The sequence below is a fragment of the Colletotrichum spaethianum genome, assembly GCF_022836535.1.
Source record: "Colletotrichum spaethianum MAFF 239500 DNA, contig10, whole genome shotgun sequence".
NCBI lineage: Eukaryota > Fungi > Ascomycota > Sordariomycetes > Glomerellales > Glomerellaceae > Colletotrichum > Colletotrichum spaethianum.
In genome coordinates, this window is record NW_026054780.1 from 450,420 (window position 1) to 468,933 (window position 18,514).

General features: G+C 52.8%; 4 protein-coding genes across 4 annotated transcripts; 3 read left to right on the forward strand and 1 right to left on the reverse strand.

Moving 5' to 3' along the window:
- Positions 1 to 1,310: 1,310 nt before the first annotated feature.
- On the forward strand, positions 1,311 to 2,732 carry ColSpa_04680 (pantothenate transporter liz1; the record flags this gene model as incomplete). Its single annotated transcript, XM_049270892.1, has 4 exons — positions 1,311 to 1,674; positions 1,727 to 1,826; positions 1,975 to 2,521; positions 2,577 to 2,732. The coding sequence occupies 4 exons, from the start codon at positions 1,311 to 1,313 to the stop codon at positions 2,730 to 2,732; spliced, it is 1,167 nt and encodes a 388-aa protein (XP_049126849.1).
- A 1,478-nt stretch (positions 2,733 to 4,210) lies between these two features.
- ColSpa_04681 (baeyer-Villiger monooxygenase) lies at positions 4,211 to 6,015 on the forward strand (the record flags this gene model as incomplete). The annotated part of the gene is made up of 3 exons (XM_049270893.1): positions 4,211 to 5,570; positions 5,603 to 5,724; positions 5,749 to 6,015. The coding sequence occupies 3 exons, from the start codon at positions 4,211 to 4,213 to the stop codon at positions 6,013 to 6,015; spliced, it is 1,749 nt and encodes a 582-aa protein (XP_049126850.1).
- A 6,654-nt stretch (positions 6,016 to 12,669) lies between these two features.
- ColSpa_04682 (BZIP-type transcription factor MBZ1) lies at positions 12,670 to 14,440 on the forward strand (the record flags this gene model as incomplete). Its single annotated transcript, XM_049270894.1, has 2 exons — positions 12,670 to 13,567; positions 13,620 to 14,440. 2 exons carry the CDS (start codon positions 12,670 to 12,672, stop codon positions 14,438 to 14,440), a joined length of 1,719 nt encoding a protein of 572 aa, XP_049126851.1.
- Positions 14,441 to 15,731: 1,291 nt separating this feature from the next.
- ColSpa_04683 (dehydrogenase patE) lies at positions 15,732 to 17,889 on the reverse strand (the record flags this gene model as incomplete). The annotated part of the gene is made up of 6 exons (XM_049270895.1): positions 15,732 to 16,133; positions 16,229 to 16,643; positions 16,698 to 16,771; positions 16,826 to 17,308; positions 17,376 to 17,719; positions 17,778 to 17,889. 6 exons carry the CDS (start codon positions 17,887 to 17,889, stop codon positions 15,732 to 15,734), a joined length of 1,830 nt encoding a protein of 609 aa, XP_049126852.1.
- Between the last annotated feature and the right edge of the window lie 625 nt (positions 17,890 to 18,514).

Below are 18,514 nucleotides of genomic sequence, written 5' to 3' on the forward strand. Positions count from 1 at the left end.
TGTGCTCTCTAACTAATACTCATCACATGCATACATTGTGAGGACGGATAGGCCAGCAACTAGCGATAGCGCACGCGGCCGAAGGTGTGGCCTGCGGCAATTTGCTTCCAACTTTCCGGGCAAGTGGTTTCTCTATCAGATGCGCCAAGACTTCCCCCGCCTCTTTCTCGCTCAAATCCCAATTGTTTCATTTGATGAGAGAGGTCCTGTCATGTCACTCAGTGGAGACCGCTAGCACGACTGAACCACAGAACAGAAGGACGAGACGGGGCCGCCGGCGAGAATGACTGGGATAAGAGGACATCAAGGTTCTCTCTCGCGCATCCTTCTCTTCCTCAACGTAATTTCCAAATTTTTTACGATTGAGACAGATAATTTTTCGCTTGCACATAGACGTCAGGTCCATTTTGCCGGTTCAGCAACTTCTATGGAACAATTCTAACTCGTACAACGGTTACAACGACCCTCGAACGGTTTAATGCAAGGTTTTATTTGATCAGAGCTGCAGGGAAAACCTTTCGGAATCACATAGATAATCCCGTCAAAAGACATTCAAGAATGTTGAAAGTCGACTTCATTATTGTTCTTATCAGATCTTTTTAGTTCTTTCAAGGCTGAGCGGGAACTCTTCCGCTACATCCTAGAGTCACGAAAGAAAGGCTCGGTATCCCGACAACATGGCGACCGAAAACAGTTCAGCTGGTAACAAGGTCAAAGGTAGGTTGAATGAATTGAGGATCCCACGTCACCCCTACACAAACCTTGGCTGACTGTCTTTGTTTCGAAAGTCTTCTTCCTTGGCGATGAGGCAAAGTCAAAAGAAGAAAGGCGACTTGTCCAGAAAATAGGTATGCCATCAACTTCACGCTACTCTCCCCAATTGTTTGCGCCTCTTCAAACTAATAGTTTCGTTCAGACTTTTTTATCTTGGTGCGCAGCTCAACTATGCATAAACATGGCTCAGTCCAACTAACTACTGCAGACTTATTGCTGCCTAAGCTATTTCTTCAACTACCTGGGTAGGTGCTGCATGGATCTTGCAAAGGGCCTTGAGCCGCTGGCTAACTGTATTTTACAGATCGTGCCGCTTTTGCTAACGCATATGTAATGCCACCTGTCAACAATGCTCATTTGAAAATAGAATTTAAAATAAAATAAAAACTAATAAGTTTGCGCTAGGTTGCTGGCCTTCGAGAGGCCCTGCATATGAAGGGCCATGATTACAACACAGTCTTATCGGTGACTACTGCGGGGTGAGATTTGGACAGAGAAATTGCTTCACGGACCCCTTTTCTGACACGCAACACAGCATGGTCGTCGGCCAGATCCCCCATGGCATCATCATTGGTCTCCAGATCGTCCGCCCAAGAATTTGGTTGCCAAGTATGGTGCTGGTTTGGGCTTTCCTGACCATGGTTAGTGCGGCCGTCAAGACGACAGCTCAACTCTGCGTCGTCCGCTTCTTTCTTGGATTGGCGGAGGCCAGCACCTATTCGGGAGCCATTTACATCATGGGATCATGGTACAAGCCCCAAGAAATTTCGAAGCGCACTGCTATTTTCACCGCCTCCGGTCAAGTTGGCACCATGTTCGCCGGTGTGATGATGGCCGCCATTTACAAAGGCCTAGGTGGTTTGGCTGGTCTCGGGGGCTGGCAATGGGTCTTCATCATTGGTAAGACCTCCATTATTGGATTTCGAAACTGAAAACCACTGACAACTCGCAGATGGCATCATCACTCTGCCCATCGCTTTATTCGGATTCTTCTATTTCCCCGATATTCCTGAGAACACCAGCGCACGATATCTCAGCGACTCCGAGAAGAAGTTAGCAGTCGGAAGATTACCTCCGGTCATCAAAAACTCGCACAGCGTTAGCCCCTTTTCTTTACTGAAGCGCCTCGTGCTTATGCCTACCTTGTAATCCATTTCGTCACTCCTTTCTTGCCGAGCAAGACGGCTGACCGAAACGCAGTTGGATCTTGGTGCTCTGGTCGCCCATCTGCGCCACCCTCGAGGCCTGGGTAGTTCAGGGCAATTTCATCCTCTGGCTCAAATACTATGCCGAGCACTTCACCCAGAGCCAAATCAACACATATCCCCTGGGAGTTCAAGCGGTAGGCATTGTGACCAACATCCTTGCCGCCTGGCACATGGATGCTACCGGCACCCGCATTCCAATGGTTGTGCTGGTATGCATCATCCAGATCGTCTGCGCCGCGATGCTGCTTGTCCCAACCCTCTCATTCGCCGGCACGATGTTTGCATTTTACCTTTCGGGCTCTTCGTATATGGTCAACCCCCTGATCTTCGGCTGGGCAAGCATCATCCTTCAGCGTAGCGGTGATGAGGCCGTTCGAAGTGTAACAATTTATGCCATGAATATTGGTGCCACAACGCTGTACACATTTTGGGGTATCGTGTTCTACGCTGCTGATGAGTCACCGTATTGGAAGAAGGGCGCGATCGTCATGATTGTGTGCTCTGTCGTTGTTCTCGGCTTTATGGCACTTGTTATCAAGGTACGTTACAAAAGCTTCAGTGCTTACAGATGGGGTGACTGACTTCATGTCTCAGGTGGACAAGGATTCTCTTGCGAAATATGGCTCGATGATTGTCGATGAATTCGAGACGGCCGCCGCAACCCGCGAGATTCAGGCACTACCGAACGGTGACCATTCGGGAAGCGATGACCAGAAGAACGCAAGCTCTCCGAAAGGCACCTCTATATAAATTCAACCGTTTAGTATAAGCAGTCAGTTCAGCTAGTCATCCTCAATGTAACAAAAGTCATTAAAGCCGGGGGTCCGCCGGAAGACCATCAGCATACTTGCGTGACGACAAGACGACAAACAAATGAGGCGATCCACGCCATTAAAGCTTGATCATCATTGCCTGCTGCCATTTGCTACATATACTAGTTGCCTTCTATCAGGGAGAGCTCGATTAGTATTCCTGATCCTATCCAAGCCTAGAATAGTTTCTCGACAGACTTACCGTCTCGACAGAAACCCTCAATATATCCGTATGGTCCTCCATGACAATTCTTATTGTTCTGGGTTTGGTGTCTGCCGAACAGACCGAAATACTGTTGAATTCAGGCCTGAGTCGTCAATCTCCTTATTCGAAAGCCGTAAGAGCCACGTGTAGCGGCCTTAAGCTCTGTGCGTTATCTGAACTCTAGTTTTGGGCGGATAAGAGCCCTTCAATATGTCTTTACAGAATGATTTTGCTGCGGACCATTGCTGGCCAGTGGTTTTAGATCATTTGATCTCCTGCCGGCCAAGGACCAGCTCGCAACAGGCGGTCCCAAATCCGGTCCACTTATGGGCCGACGACTATCCCTGTTGCATTCTTATGGATATCGATTGCATCATTCATGTGCAACGAGATCTACAGTATCCACATCAAGTACCCTCGGGAAGGAAGCAAAAGGTGCTGGCTACCACTTTATTGACCCCGCGTACGTCTCGTTTGCTCTGCCGAGGGACAAGAATGTCACCTCACTCAAGCCTTGGGTTTTTGGCTTCTATGATTAGCTACTTCGCTATGGTATACACCAATGTCTACTCAGTTGCCTTCTATACGCCACTACATGTCTCCGGGGACTTTCTGTCCACCCCTGTGACACAGTCCAAAGCAGCTAACAGTCAACAGCCTGATCTTCATCCCACTACGCAAGCATTCATTGGCACTGGTTCTTGCCAATATAAATGCATAGCAAGCGTATTCGGAAATAACGCCGCTCTTCCCCGCGATGATTGGGGTCCATCTGACCCGCTCGGTGCAACGTACACAAGGTTACTGGCATGGGAGAAAGCGTTTCAAGCCCACGTCCTGCAGTCCAACACGTCGTACGATGCATCAATCGCTAGAAGATATGGCCCATCGCTCCGAACCAATGAGTGGTTTTCAGTAAGTTGCCAAATTCAAACAAACAACCGAGGGCGAACGTTCCAGAGAGGACTTTTTGCCGCTAGAGATGCCGAGGGACTATGCCGCACATCAGCTTCATCCCCTCTTCACCATGGAACTAGACCGCCGTCTGATCTTCTTGGCCACTGGTCCACCAACCCTTAAAAACGACGGATCTCCCAGATTGAGTCGGAGACTTCCCATTTCGCTCACTTTTTGGCGTTTGCCTGACTCTTTTGTGTCGGATTCTGACTCAATCCGTGCCCATTCAAGGTTCCCAAATGAGTTGTGCGACGATGGGCTCCATCGACCACCTTGATAACGGCCGCCTCAATGGCAAAGGTCTTAGCAATGGCGCTTCAGACACAAACATGGACTTCGAAGTGTTGATTATAGGCGGGGGCTTTAGTGGATGCTACGCGCTTCACCACTTGCGCAAGCAGGGCTTCTCGGCGCACATTGTGGAAGCCGGGTCTGCACTTGGAGGTGTTTGGCACTGGAACAGCTACCCTGGCGCGCGAGTTGATTCGGAAGCGCCTTATTACCAGCTGTCTGTCAGGGAAGCCTGGAAGGACTGGACGTGGACGGAGCGGTTCCCTGGACATGAGGAGCTTAAGAGTTACTTTCGACACATCGACAAAGCCCTCGACATCTCCAAAGACGTAAGCTACAACACCGTCGTCGTAGGCGCGGATTTTGATACCGAGACGGCGAGGTGGATCGTTAAAACGAACACTGGTCGAACCATTACGTCGCGTTTCCTGATCCCGGCGACCGGCAGCTCGATGAAGCGGTACGAGCCTCATTTCCCCGGCAAAGAGTCCTTCAGAGGCACCGTGGTGCACTCTGCAGCCTGGCCTAAATCCGGCATCGACTTTCGGAATAAACGAGTTGCTATTATTGGGGCCGGAGCGACGGGTGTGCAATGCGTGCAAGAGATCGCGAAGCAGCCTGGCGTAGAGTTGACGGTGTACGTCCGCAACATCAACATAGCGGTCCCGATGCAACAACGTGCGATGTCGGAGCTTGAACAGCGCACCCTGAAGGCCATCTATGGACACTTGTTCACGGCAGCAAGAGAAATCAATCCAGGAATCCCGTATGACTACAACCCCAAATCAACGGCAGAGACAACGCCCGAGGAAAGGGAAGCGTTGTGGGAGGAGTTGTGGCAACGGGGTGGGTTCAACTTCCAGACGGGCCAGTACACAGACTTTTTGTTGGACGAGGAGTCGAACCACTTGATTTATGACTTCTGGGCCAAGAAAACACGGGCGAGGATTCGAAATCCGGAGAAGAGAGCCATCCTTGTTCCTGACAAGCAACCGTTTCCTATATCGACCAAGAGAAGCAGTCTGGAGCAGGACTATTATGAGTGTCTCGACCAAGACAACGTTGAGATAGTGGATGTGAAGAAGACAAGGATCCGCGATTGGACTGCACGAGGAATCATGACGGAGAATGGGAGGGAGAGAGAGCATGATATCATCGTACTTGCGACAGGGTATGATAGCATGACTGGTGCATTGACCAGCATGGGGCTACGTGGCAAAGACGGCGTTGATTTGAAGGAAAGGTGGAAGGACGGCGTCTGGACATATCTAGGCCTCATGGCTCGGGGGTGTCCTAACATGTTTATGATATATGGGCCACAAGGTAAGTTTCCGCTATAAAGCCCCCTTGTTCAGTATTCACCAGAAGCTTACAAAAGACGGGTGTAGCTTCTACGGCTTTGACCAACGCGCCCCCGTTTATCGAGCAACAGATCGAGATCATAGCCGACTTCCTGGCCAAACTACGGAAGGAGAAGGTAAGATTCATTGAGCCACGACAGTCGGCCGAGGAACACTGGAAGAAAACCATTCTGGCTATCCACGAGGCGACACTCTTTCGCATATGTGACTCGTCGTGGTACATCGGCGCCAATATTCCGGGCAAAAAGAAGGAGCAGCTGGTATACGTCGGTGGGGTCCCTCAGTACATCCAGTCTTGTCGGGAAGGTATGAGCGACTGGGAGAACTTCGACGCTGTCAAAGATGAAGGGCCCGAAAAGGACTCTGACGCCACCAGCGTTCTTCTGAAGAATGAGATCACTATTTAGTGAGCGGTGATGCCACATGGGTGCTCGGGTGACGATTTGGTAGCACGAAGTAGATGCAGAGGTACATAGTTTCGGAACTGCGGTATGCCTTACAATCGTCGCATTAATTAATCGTGTCAATAAGTCACGCTTTGCCTGAATTCTATGGGCTTGGAAAAATGAATACTCGGAGTTCAATAACAAAAGGATATATTGTGTACAAGTATCTGGTAAAAGCACTCGGCAACTTCAACTGATTCATTCAACTTGCATGGTACTGACGAAAAGACAGCGAGGAATCCTCTCGTTCTATTCTTCCTATTGAAGGTAATGGGTATTTGGTCAGGTCGGAAGCGGATGAGAGAATAATATCGAGAGAGCTACGCCCTCAACGCAAACAACGTCCAAACCTCAATCGCATACCATCTGATTTATCACACGCGAACTGCAGGATATGAATAAAGTCTCGTCATTCGTCTACCACCAGACGCCAGGGCAGGTAGACATTAGCGCTAGAGCGAGGCTGCGGGAACCCTCTGATCACTAGACATTCAGTAAAAATCACCGTCTGGATCTGTCCGTTGACCTTTGCTACGCTCTTTGTTCCGCTTAGTCAAGGCTACCATCCCCGGAAAGTCTGTTTGAAGCCTTAGGAATGACTAGGGTTGTACGTCCGGGCTATCGGATGAGTAGTGCTTGGGCTCCGAAGATTTCTCAACATGCAGTGACGCACAGTTTTTGCAGCTTCATCTCTACCGAGGTGCCCCAGTAACAACCACGATTCCACAACTACCGGTGGTAGCTGCTCAACATCGGCAGAAATCATGACTACGATCCAAACTCACCAGCCTCATCCCCCTTCATCGAACCTCCTTGGACCCAACTCAGCCGTGCCAGCCCATCGGCGCACCCAAACTGTATTGTCTCTCAACCAATCCGAAGACTATTCCGACACACGTAGTAGTGTTTCGTTCTGCACCCCCGTTCAGACGGAAGCAGGTCGTCCCGTTGGTCTGGAACTTCTGCAAGGTTTTTGGCGTATACCTCAGACCGCCAGGGAGCCATTCCCTCATGGCTCTGGTTGCGAGGTGGCGAGCTTTAAAGTGCATGTGCCAGCGGCATAATGTTCTGACTAAATCTCGGGAAGTCTAATTCATTCGCATCACTCGTATCAGAAATCCGAGCTGGAATCATGAGGTCGGCTCTTGGCACAGACTCCTCCTATGGTGCTAGGCATATTTTACGTGTGGCTCATGAGGGAGCCTGTCCCTTACCCTCGGCAAACTCTCAAGCGTGTGTGAAGGATGCTGAGGTAGGTGAGGTTCGGATGACGGAGAATCAGCGCGGAAAGGACCGGGATCGAATGGGGTTGTCTCTCGGGGCATCAGGTCTCCCGACGGGTTCCGTTGACGTCTCTTCATCCCGTTCAGACGTTCGAGCGGGCATGTTAGAGGCCGGATGTGACTCCCAACTATTGTGGCGCATGAGAGGACCGAGCGCCACAATGTGGATGGCTTGTGGCTATGCGGACCGCCATCTCGTCACTATGACCTGTGGCTTGTACTTGTGTGGCCGATGACCTTGCTTCTCAATAGCGCGACAGGCAAAGTATCAGAATAACCTGGTCGTGGACGTCTTGGTCGCATTTGATCTTCAGGGTATCTAAGCCTGATAGGTGGACTTTGCTCTACAATGTCTCTGCTAAAACCTGCCAACTATTTCCTGCTTTTTTCTTGTGGCAACACACTGGCGAAGATCATCTACTCTTTGATGCAGAGTGAAGCTGCACTGCCACATCACGTGACATAAGTCGTCCGACGGGTGTGGCTTTGTATGATGTTATTGGATGAGTCGGATGTCGTTTCCTGACATATGCCTACCGGCCAAGACGCTTAGCAGCCAATGAACGAGTACCGGCACTGTCACCGCGGTCCCAATGCCGAGCGTGACATATCATGCGGTGCGAGCTCCGGCACACTAGTGGCACTGTTTCCCGTCCTCAATGAGGATCGAGCCTCAAAGCCAAGCATCCCTATGGGCTTTAACCAGAGTTCGACTTTATTGATTTTGCAGTGGCTCACGCGCCATGGAAGTGGCCCTCACCCTGTTGCGACAAGCATCAAATGCGTGACTTCGAAGCTAACCCTGAACTGAGATGGACCACTAGCATATTGATTGAACCGAGTGGTGAACAGATATTTCCGCTGCGTTGGCCTAGCTGAGCCCCTCCGCGGATGGTGGGCCTGGGACGGAATGCTACCCATCAGCCACTAATCTTACGCTCACCATGTCTTACCATAGTATCTTGCTTCAATACTTCCTCCGGTTAGAACAACAACAACACATGAATCAGAGAATGCCGAAGCGTTGGAATGTGGGATAACGTAGCCGGTCTCGGGCTGTATTGAGCGGTCCCGATGAATATGGGAAAGGGCAAGCATCGTCTTTGGAGGTTCTGGAGTGGAAAGAGCAAGACTCTGTTTTGAAACTTTGTCTTCGGGTTCGAGGGGATATACCATTTCTGATAAGATTGAGGATGATCGGGTTCAGGCGCTCAGCTTCGTGATGAGGGGGGAATCGTAGGGGTCATAGTCTTTAGTCCCGATAGCTGGACCCCGGAAGCTGGTGTTTTAGAACTTATGATGCAAGTGCGTTGGCCCTGCCGGATTTGCCTGTCAAATCGCTCCTCGATGTCCTAGTGATGCGCTGATGTAGGCGATCAAACCGATGCCATTCCCGCGAGAATCAGTGGAGGGGCTGATGACATGGGTGGAACGGGTGGAATGGGGACAGGCCATCACGCGGCTCTTCGCCGTTGAGTGGCAGTCGCGGAATAGGATTGATGCTTCACGATGATGAACCCCTATTTCACGGAAGCCCTATCGATATTTTCGCATTTCATGGCTCGGCGATGGTTCCCCAATGGGCTTTAAGGACGGACCAGCAAGGGTGTGCCGGGGAATCGGGAATGGGGTCTCCTGGGGTTGGCAAGGCGTTCTGGTGTTCTGGCGTTCTGAATTCTCTCTGGTCCGGAGACTGGACTTGTGTACCGCATGTGAAACAAGGCGCACAGTTTCTATTTTTGATCACGGTCACAACGTCATGGTTCATACTTTGCTGGGGCGTCGGCTCCTATAATGCTGATCTCGGCATAAAAGTGGACTACTAGCGGAAGAGTCAAGCCAGTTATGTAAGCTTACCCGGAAGCCCCCGCCTGGACGGCTGAGCGCCCGGTCGCTAAGTGGCTTCTGCTTCCACCACGGGTGCGAAGAGGCGAAAAACTGGCTGTTCGGGAATGTGGGAGGACGTTCGGGACCGGTGGGGTTGATCCGATCAATGGCCTAGGTCGCCAGAGACCGAGATACCTAGTTGTACTCAGACTTGGTGGAGCAGACTTGGTGGAGCAGACAAAATGGTGGGAGAATGCCGACACGGCGCCGGGGTCGGCTTCACATCCTCAACTTGTCAGCAAAGCATCGCCGCACCAGTGTCGAGTTTTCGGCCCAGTTTTGCGGTCTGAAATTCATCTGGAGACTTGAACGGACAGACTTTCTGGAGCACGCTGCTGGAGCGCACAAGTGGACGGACGGCTCACGGTCTGGACTCGCAATCCCTCGTCAAGGGTAGGCGAGATAGCGAGGAACATGTTACCGCTCCAACCCTGGGGGCCGTTACAAGCTCAATTTCCAACATGCATCAGCCTAATCAAGAGCAGAATCGCGGAGCGGCTGTTTTCGATTGAAATATTCCGCATCGCAGTGGTGGGTGCGAACTTCGGCAGAACTGGTGATGTAGCAGCAAAGAGCCAAAAGTCTAATCTCGCCCTACCGATGTTTCCGTTTAGTGTTGTTGGTTTGTTTATGTTGGCGCCAGCAAAGGCTACTAGACAGTTGATGGCAGATAAACAATACCCGAGTCGCTCATCTAAGCCACCTCTTGTCCCCACGTTCTTCCTATGGGCTCGCTCAGGTGTGTCGGCGGCACAGCCCGGAAGACGAGCAGAGAACCAAATTTGACGGGTGATTTGATGACTTCGATAGTGATATCTCGTGGTGGCAGTGCATGACTTATCGCGGCAGGGTCAGGGAACGGAAATCATCATCTTCCTGCGGCCTCCACAGGAATGAATGGCGGCATTTCCAGACCGAACGGGGCAACCCCTGAACGGGGGATCTGGCTACTGGCCGCCTCGATGACCGAGGCCGTCCGCGAACGAGATGCTTGACTCTGTGCATCCCGGGGTGAGAGGAAGAGGTATCCCCCTGCTCGGTCTGGCTCCCTGGCTCAAAACTCTGTTTTTCTTGTTCTCTTCCGTCGTCAATGCTGTAGAAGTACGGACGGGGCACTGCTTCGGCTTTGGGGGCAGCTGAAAGTGTTGAAGCGGCGGCAGGAACGGAATGGTCCTGTGTCAGCGCATGGCCACACCGACCCTCTTTGAAGCGAGAGTAAGTTAAGCTGAGCTTTTTCGGAGGGGACCCTTTCGTGATGTGGGCAGAGGTCGGGAGCCTCAAGTCAAAGATCTTTGCCGTACTAAGTGTCCTGACTCTAGGTGAAGTCGAGAGTGTGTCGAGTGCTTCTAGGGGAAGGCCGAGAGGCCGAGAGGCGGTAACAGACGTCCGGAACGGGAAGCAAACGATGCGTTGAGAAGTATCGAATGGTGTCGAGAGAACGCTGAAGTGCTACAGGCTGTTCTGGCTGTACGAAGAGTGTGGGATTGGGGGCTACCGTTTGCATATCGCCAGACTCCAAGCCCACCTCGAGCAGCTGAGAGAGAAGCTTGGGACAGATTGACGATCATGAACCACTTGGGGTTCAGTCATTGAGGCTGAGCACACGGATAAACAACCTTCTTTCGAGCAACCCAAACAACGAGCTCTCATTTGTTGATGGTGGGAAGAGCGAGGGAAGCTTGGTGCTTACATGAATCAACCCCCGCCTGAAGTAATGAGTAGTCCAGGGGAGAGCGCGCCAACTGGAACAGCCACCCCATCTCACTTCTCACGGTATCAGTACATCTGTCTACATGTAGCTATGGGCTAGTCATCGAGTACCGGGTACGAGGGGTTTCATTTTCGTCGTCGCAAGCGAAAGCGAACAGGGGAGCGAGCGAAGGGCACCGCACGCTCACAACTCTCCGCTGCCTGCCTCTGTCGGGCAGTGAATTCAGTTCGGGTCAGCGCCCGTTTGTACCATCGTATACCTAAGGTAGAATGGGATTCGCTCACGTCGGCATCCCACTCGTGTCCGGATTCCGCAGCATCAGCAATCATCTCGACAAGCCTCGGCCAAGAGGTTCCTTCTGATTCTTCACGGAGAAACTCGATAGAGGAAACGCCAGGCTTACAGTGTTACCATTCTCGTCGTTGTTGCTTGCGTATATCGAACCCAAATCAAAAGAGAGGAAACAAAAGAGATGAGGGAGAGTGGGGGAAAACTCTTCAATAAGCGGCGTCGTGGGCATCGTCGTCAGCAGCATTTCGACAGTAGCATTTCGAAACAGCGACATCGCGCCATTGCACTCGTTGGCGGCGGCAGGTCGTCAATTCATATCAAAACAAGCGGTCGCTATCTGGCCGGTGACGAGGCCTTGCCGAATTGCACAGCGCCAAAAGTGACCGCAACGGCGTGAAAAGAACCCAAAAGGACCCTCACTTCCCTGGGTAGGCGACGACGAAGCGGGCAGCTCGACCCAAAAGGGCAGCTGGCGTCGTCATCTTCAGGCCGCAGACGTGTACCTTCTTCGTGTGCGCTGCAGCAGGAAAGTACGTACGGGACGACTTAGTGCCTAGTGGTCGTGGATTGCGCCAGCCCTCCAAAGTCCCTACATCCTCTACCGCTACGGATACCTACTGTACAGTATCTACCTCCTGCCTACCGCCGTGTCGCACCTGTAGTCCTGCTCTACCTGCGCCTGCTGCTGGGACAGAAAAGAGTGAGAGGGAAGGAACACACACACACACACCACGCACCAGTGCACCTTCTTCGGGCCCCATCGGCCAAGGACACCCGGCCCCGTCTCTCTCATATCCCCGCGCTAGTCCCAATCGGGTATCGTCGTCCACCGGGCTTACGCGTCCCTCTTTCCCTCCTGGCGTCCCTCACCCTCCCTCCCCCCTTCCTGCTCTGGTCTGCTAGAGGCTGCTAGTTTGCTTCCCTCGGCGTCCCTCCTTCCCAGAGAACAGTATCCCTGCTCAGCCCGCCCAGAGTCCGCTTGGCCCGCCTTTCTGCCCCCTGCTCCTCCGAGGACCAGGCACCCAAATCATTCAAGAAACGGAATCCCCGTGCTCTGCTCCCTTTCTGTTACGCTTCCCATACATCCATCGCCTAGCCCCCCCCCAAACCTCCCGCCAAAATCCATTTCTGGTTCCTGCTCCCTTTTTCTCTTTTTTCTCCGTCAACACCCACCATCTTCAACCCTCTTCGATTCCTTCCTTCTCCTCCAGACAACCAAACCACCAAACAAAACATCAACTTCGGGCATTGGCATCCATCGTCACGAGCCTCATCCATCGAGTCGCGTACTACCAACCGATACACATTAAAGAGACTCCCACCCTGTCATTCTCGGGGTATCACCAACAGCAACACGGGTTCGCCATAGACCTGGTGCGGACCTGAATCCACCATCATACATATCTCGATACCTGAGGGATCGAACCCTTCCATTCGACGACAATGACGACCTCGAATCAGAACGTCGATAACATCGACGCCCTCCTTGACTTTAGCGAGTACGACAACATGTCATACCAGTCTCCCTCGCTCTCTCCTACCGCTACCGCAAAGAACACCTTCACCCGTCCGTCGGTGAGCACTGTCGCGACCCCGACTCTGCCCTCGGCATCACAACCCCTTACTGGCCCGAGCCACCAGTACGACCTCTACAAGCAGCAGACCGGCATCGTGCCAGGCGCACTGGCGAGCACCCTGGCCGTGAATGAGATCAACCCCCATATCAGCGGCTACAACAGCGGCTACGGCATGGAATATCTTGGCGGTGGGTTGAGCCCCGAGAACGACCTTTTCGATTTCAACACCTCTCCCTCGCAGAACTCCGCCGGTCTTGACATGGACATGGAGTTCGACTCTCCCCCGGACTCTCAGTACTTCTTCCCCAACCCCACTGTCAACCCCTCGGCCATCGCCGGTCAGGAGTCGCCAGTTGTCCCGTCGCAGCAGAGCAATGTCGGCAGACTCTGGCCTGGCATGCACTCTCAGGCTGCCCTCGCCAAGGCCCAGGCCCAGCAGAGGCAACAACAACAAATCATCCAGCAGCAGCAGCAGCGCCAGCAGCATATGGGTCACAAGCCGCGCACCAAGAGCCAGCAACCCACCGACCCCATCGTCGAACAGAAGATCACTCAGCTCCTCAACTCGATGCGTGCTAAGCCCGCTCAAGAGGGCGACAGCCCCACTCCTCTCATGAACCTTCCCCGAACCAAGAAGGATGAGGAGGACATGGACGAGGATGAGAGACTTCTGGCCAGCGAGGAGGGCAAGAAGCTTAGCAGCAAGGAGCGTCGCCAGCTCCGCAATAAGGTTTCCGCTCGCGCCTTCCGCTCTCGTAGAAAGGGTAAGTCCAATGCTCGATAGCTTTACAGAACCATTTGCTGACCATTTTGCAGAGTACATCACTCAGCTCGAGGCCGAGATTGCCAACAAGGTTTCTGAGAACGGCGACCTGCGTGCCCACAACCGCGCCCTCCAGGATGAGAACAAGCGTCTGCAGGATCTTACCCGTATGCTTCTTGCCTCGCCCTCCTTCTCCAACTTCCTTGATCACCTGAGCACCAACCCTCAGGCTGCTCCCCAGGCTGCCGCTCCTGTCAAGGTCGAGAGGCAAACCGAGCAGCGCCAAATCCCAAAGGACATCAACCCCTACGCCAACCAGAGCCAGCAGCAACAGATTGGTGTGGCCATGCTCCCGGAGCAGAACATGGATTTCTCCATGCTCAACATTGATAACGATGCCTACAACTTCCAACCCCAGGTCTTCGCTGTTCTCGAGACTCCTGATGTCCCTGTCACCATTGATACCAACGTTCTCTCTGGCAAGTCTTCCAACTTTGTTGGTGAGCAGTTTGAGTCGGACGACGAGAAGATTGAGCTTCCCACCATTGAGGCCCCTAAGGTTCTTGCTCCCGAGGTCCAGTCTCAAGCCCTCGTCGAGGAGGAGGTCTTCGATGACGAGTTCGAGAACGACCCCGAGTTCGCCCTTTACCACTCTTCTGCTCCTGCTTCTGAGGGCCCTATCGAATTGGACACTGAAGTCTTCTCCCACGTCGCCATCTTCGGTGGCGTCGAGACCGAGAAGGTCCTTGCCCGCTACGAACTGGTTGATGCTTCAGAAGAGGAACAGAACGCCTGTGTGGCCATGGCCAAGGTGCAACGCATCGCAGCCAGCCTGGAGCCAATCCTCGCAAGATTAGAGTCGCTGGTTCTCTAATTTTCACGCTCTCTATTCCACTTTCATTTTAGCGCCATTATTACGGGCATTATGTTCGTTACACCATTTCTGTGCATACTAGCTTGATATCTGGGACTAGGCGTTGGGATTCACATGGGGATCAACTACACCCAAACCGGGATAGGCATCTATTTATTTTATTTTGTGTTGTGGTGGATGAAAAGAATTCTATATGGACAGCTGGTTCGGTACGATTGATGATTGTTAACATTGGCGAGAAAGAGGTGGGATCACGGGCTGCCATGGGCATCGTGTACTAGATGGATTGGGCGCTCTCGCATCTCGATCTGAAGAATACAACAAGGAATTCATAAAAACTCGCAAACTTTCCATCATTCATTCTCATCGTGACCACTATCGTTCTCCCCGTATTTATGATGCCTGCTCGATTCTCTAACCTGTCTCATGTTGGTGTTTAATGGGCCCATACAACAAGATGAGGCACAAAATGTCGCGTGGCATCTTCCGAAATCTCCACCGACGCCAATCACCATCCATTTACCATAGTCTCTTTTATGAAACGTGGCGGCTATGGCTCGGTTTATGGAGGATCTCTTCCAAGATATTCCGATCTTGCACGGGCTGATTTTGTTGGATGGGATGGATGTTCCCGAGCGATCCCCACGTTCCGGAGCGGCCAGATGGGGTATATGGACGGGTCACAGAACCGCACAACTATCTGAAACTCCATTGTCCGCTGACTATCATACTAGCGAGCTCAGTACAATATAATGGAGGCCTCCGAATGCTTTTGTTTGTTTGTTTTTATCTTGTTGCTTACATTTGCTACTACGGGTCTCCACACAAGTGGTGTGTGATGGGACGTATAGCGGGTGCTGCTGGTGCTGGTGATACTCCATTAACCTGGTTTGGTTTGATTCAGTCTGCCACCATTGAATTGGAGGTTCTCTGTCTCTTGCCTTCTGAATCTGAATCAGCTGGATAGCATCCGCGGGGAGTTAGGAGAGTTGAGATGGCAGAGTGGAGATGCAGGATCGATAATGTGCTACAAGGATTGCCCAGCGTATGGTTAGTTTGATATTGAAACTCTGTAAATAGCGGCTCAGAATGCTGACTGTCATTGCGTGACCAGGCGAGAGCTGATGATGGCAAACTACCAGATTGAAGCTCAAGGACGAGCAGCGACCAAATAAGCCATGGATGGATCTCAACGCCGTCGAACGGCAAGTTGTGTATCGATGGATACCCTTCGGTGTTATTAACATGTTGCTAACACAAAAGGCAATACTCCATTATATACATCGTTAGATCATTCATAATCTTCCCAATCCTCCCGGATCATAGTAGCACCCTTCTCCCCAATCATGAAGACAGACCCGACGATGTTGACATCCGGCAGGACGGGGATGATGCTGCAGTCCACGACCCGTAGCCCATCGACACCGTACACGAGCAGCCTGGGGTCCACGACGCCGCCGTCCGCCTCGGGAAGCATCTGGTTCGTGCCCGAGGCGTGCCAGTTGGGGATCGTGTTGGCGCGGACGTAGGCGAGAATGGCGTCCTCGTTGTCCTCGGTTACCGTCGCGCCGGGTGAGACTTCGCCGTGGTTCGGGCCAACGGTGAACTGGGACATGCGCGGGTGCGAGAGAATCTTGCGAAGGTACTTGAAGGAGGCGACGGCGATTTTTCTGTCGGCGGGGTGGGCATAGTACTGTACGGACGTTAGCCTTTGTGCCTTTGTAGTCGTTTTCTCATTGGAGAAGTAGAGAGAAACGCACGAGAGGAGAGAAGTGGTGAAGGACTTACGTTAGGGTTGATCTTGGGGAATTCAGCCATAGAGTTTGACCGTAGCGTGACGTTGCCTCTTGATAGCGCCACCATGCTCGACGCCGTGAGGGAGATGTACGTCTCGTTGCTGCGAGGCGTGTAGTACGGCGTGGGGCCGCTGGGGTAAAAGACACTCTCGAAGAGATACTCAATGTGTGACTGATTCGCGAGCCCCGCGGTGACGACGTCGCCTGCGCCAATCTTCTTAAGTTCGTCCTCGGAGAGCTTCTGGAAGGCGTTCGTGATACCCGAGGGCGCCGAGTACTGGCCCGTCATGTTCGTATAGAATTCGTTCTGAGCCTCGCGCAGGGCCGAGTACGTCACGGCCATGTCCGAAGTGGAGAACTCAGGGGTCGAGGTTGCCATAATGCTGAAGACGGAGTGGTCATTGAGGCTTTGGTGTTTGATTAGTGAAAGGAAAACCTAAGATAGAAAAGGGGGGGCGTACTGCTGGCCGACGTTCTCGTTGATGTGGACGGGGTCGATAGCAAACTCCTTGAGTTGGGCGGAGGGACCGATTCCCTGCGTCTTTGGTCAGGTTCATCTCGCACTCACACTGAGGCACCGAACACTTACAGAAACCATCAACAACTGGGGCGAGTTGAAAGCACCCGCGCTGATAATGACCTCCTTCTTTGTCTTGACCTCATGAACAACACCTGTAGGATGGTCCATGAACGCGACTCCCTCGGCGCGGGGCTTCTCCCCGGACTTGTCAAAGTTGATCTTCCACACGGGTGCGAAGTACAGCACGTCCAGATTCTTGCGGCCGAGGGCCTGCTTGAGGTAGCCGTCATAGCTGGAACTGCGCAAAAGTTTCGAATCGAGGTGGCCAGTTCCCTGCTTGACCCCCGTGCTGTTGCCCGTGTTATGGTCGTTGACGATGGGGATCTGCAAGGCCTCGGCGGCAGCCTCAATGAAGCCGACGCCCGAGGGCGGGACGTATCCCTGGAAGCCGAGCTGAAGGGGCCCGTCGGCATAGGCGGAGGGGTCGTGGGTCTTGTAGGAGACGTCGAAGCCTTTTACTTCGTGGTCGTCTGGGGGGTTGAAGTGCGTACCCTGAGTTAATTAGTCAACTGCTTCGTCGCAAATGTCATGCTCGGTGAGGAGAGAAGAAGCATGTTACCTTTACGAACAGCGGATAGACATCTTTCCACCCCCATCCAGGGTTGCCGACCCTGACCCAGTCATCGTACACGGAGGCGCTGCCGCGGCCGTAGTATAATCCATTGGTCACACTGCTGCCGCCGAGGCATCTTCCGCGGTGGTAGCGGAGGATACGATCGTTGAGATGCTCTTGCGGGGTAGTGTAGAAGGACCAGTCAATGGCGGTGCCGGCAAGGAACTGGTTGCCGCCGGGCGGCTTGTAGGCCGATACAACCTCGGGTTTCGGCCCCGCTTCGAGAACTAGGACCCGCTGCTTGCCGGACTCGGAGAGGCGGTTTGCGAGGACGAGGCCGGCCGTGCCGCCTGGGTGGTTGTTAGTCTTTCCATCATGAGCCCGCAACATAAAGATGATGCGACATACCGCCTGCGATGATGAAGTCGTATTCATCCTGAATAGTCGCGCGGTCGATGCCCTTAAGTGGCGCGGCCGAAGCTCCTGCGACGAGCGTTAGGAGCGTCAGGGTGAGCTGCATCGTATGGCTGATCCTCGAGAACAAAAGGTGACAAGACAACAAATGGCAAAACAGAGTCAAGTGAGCTACCACGGTGATATCCAGACAACTTTTGATGGGCCTGACCAAGAACACCAGCTATTCACATGTCATTTGGATTGAGGGGAGCTACAAGGCCTCATATACCCGGACGTGTTGGCGAGTCTTGCCCGTTGAGATGAATGGAGCCGACTCGGACTATCTTGTCTCGTCTAATTGCAAGGCATTCTAAGTCTAAGTCAATCCAACTCTTGGTTAGGCATCATCATGCGTCATTCCACCGCGAGTTGTCAGGCCGGGCGGAGGCGAGGCGTCCCGTGGGCTTGCTTGGCGGATAGGGAATGGAGGGGCTGAACGTTTTGGCGTTGTTGTTGTTCGTTTCTGGGCATAAAGTAAACATGTGGGGAAAAACCTGGGGGAGGGGAAGCTGCATCTGCGTGCTGTAAAGCTGCTTGGCTTGCCGTGATCGAGACGGGCTGACGGGTGGACGGACAGATGATGGAGGAGCGGGCTCCATGGATCGCGGGCGAAGAGGGGCTGGGCTTGTATTCTCTGCAGATCACCCAGTTGCGCCTGGAATCTTGATTCCGAGGAGCGTTTGCGTGGC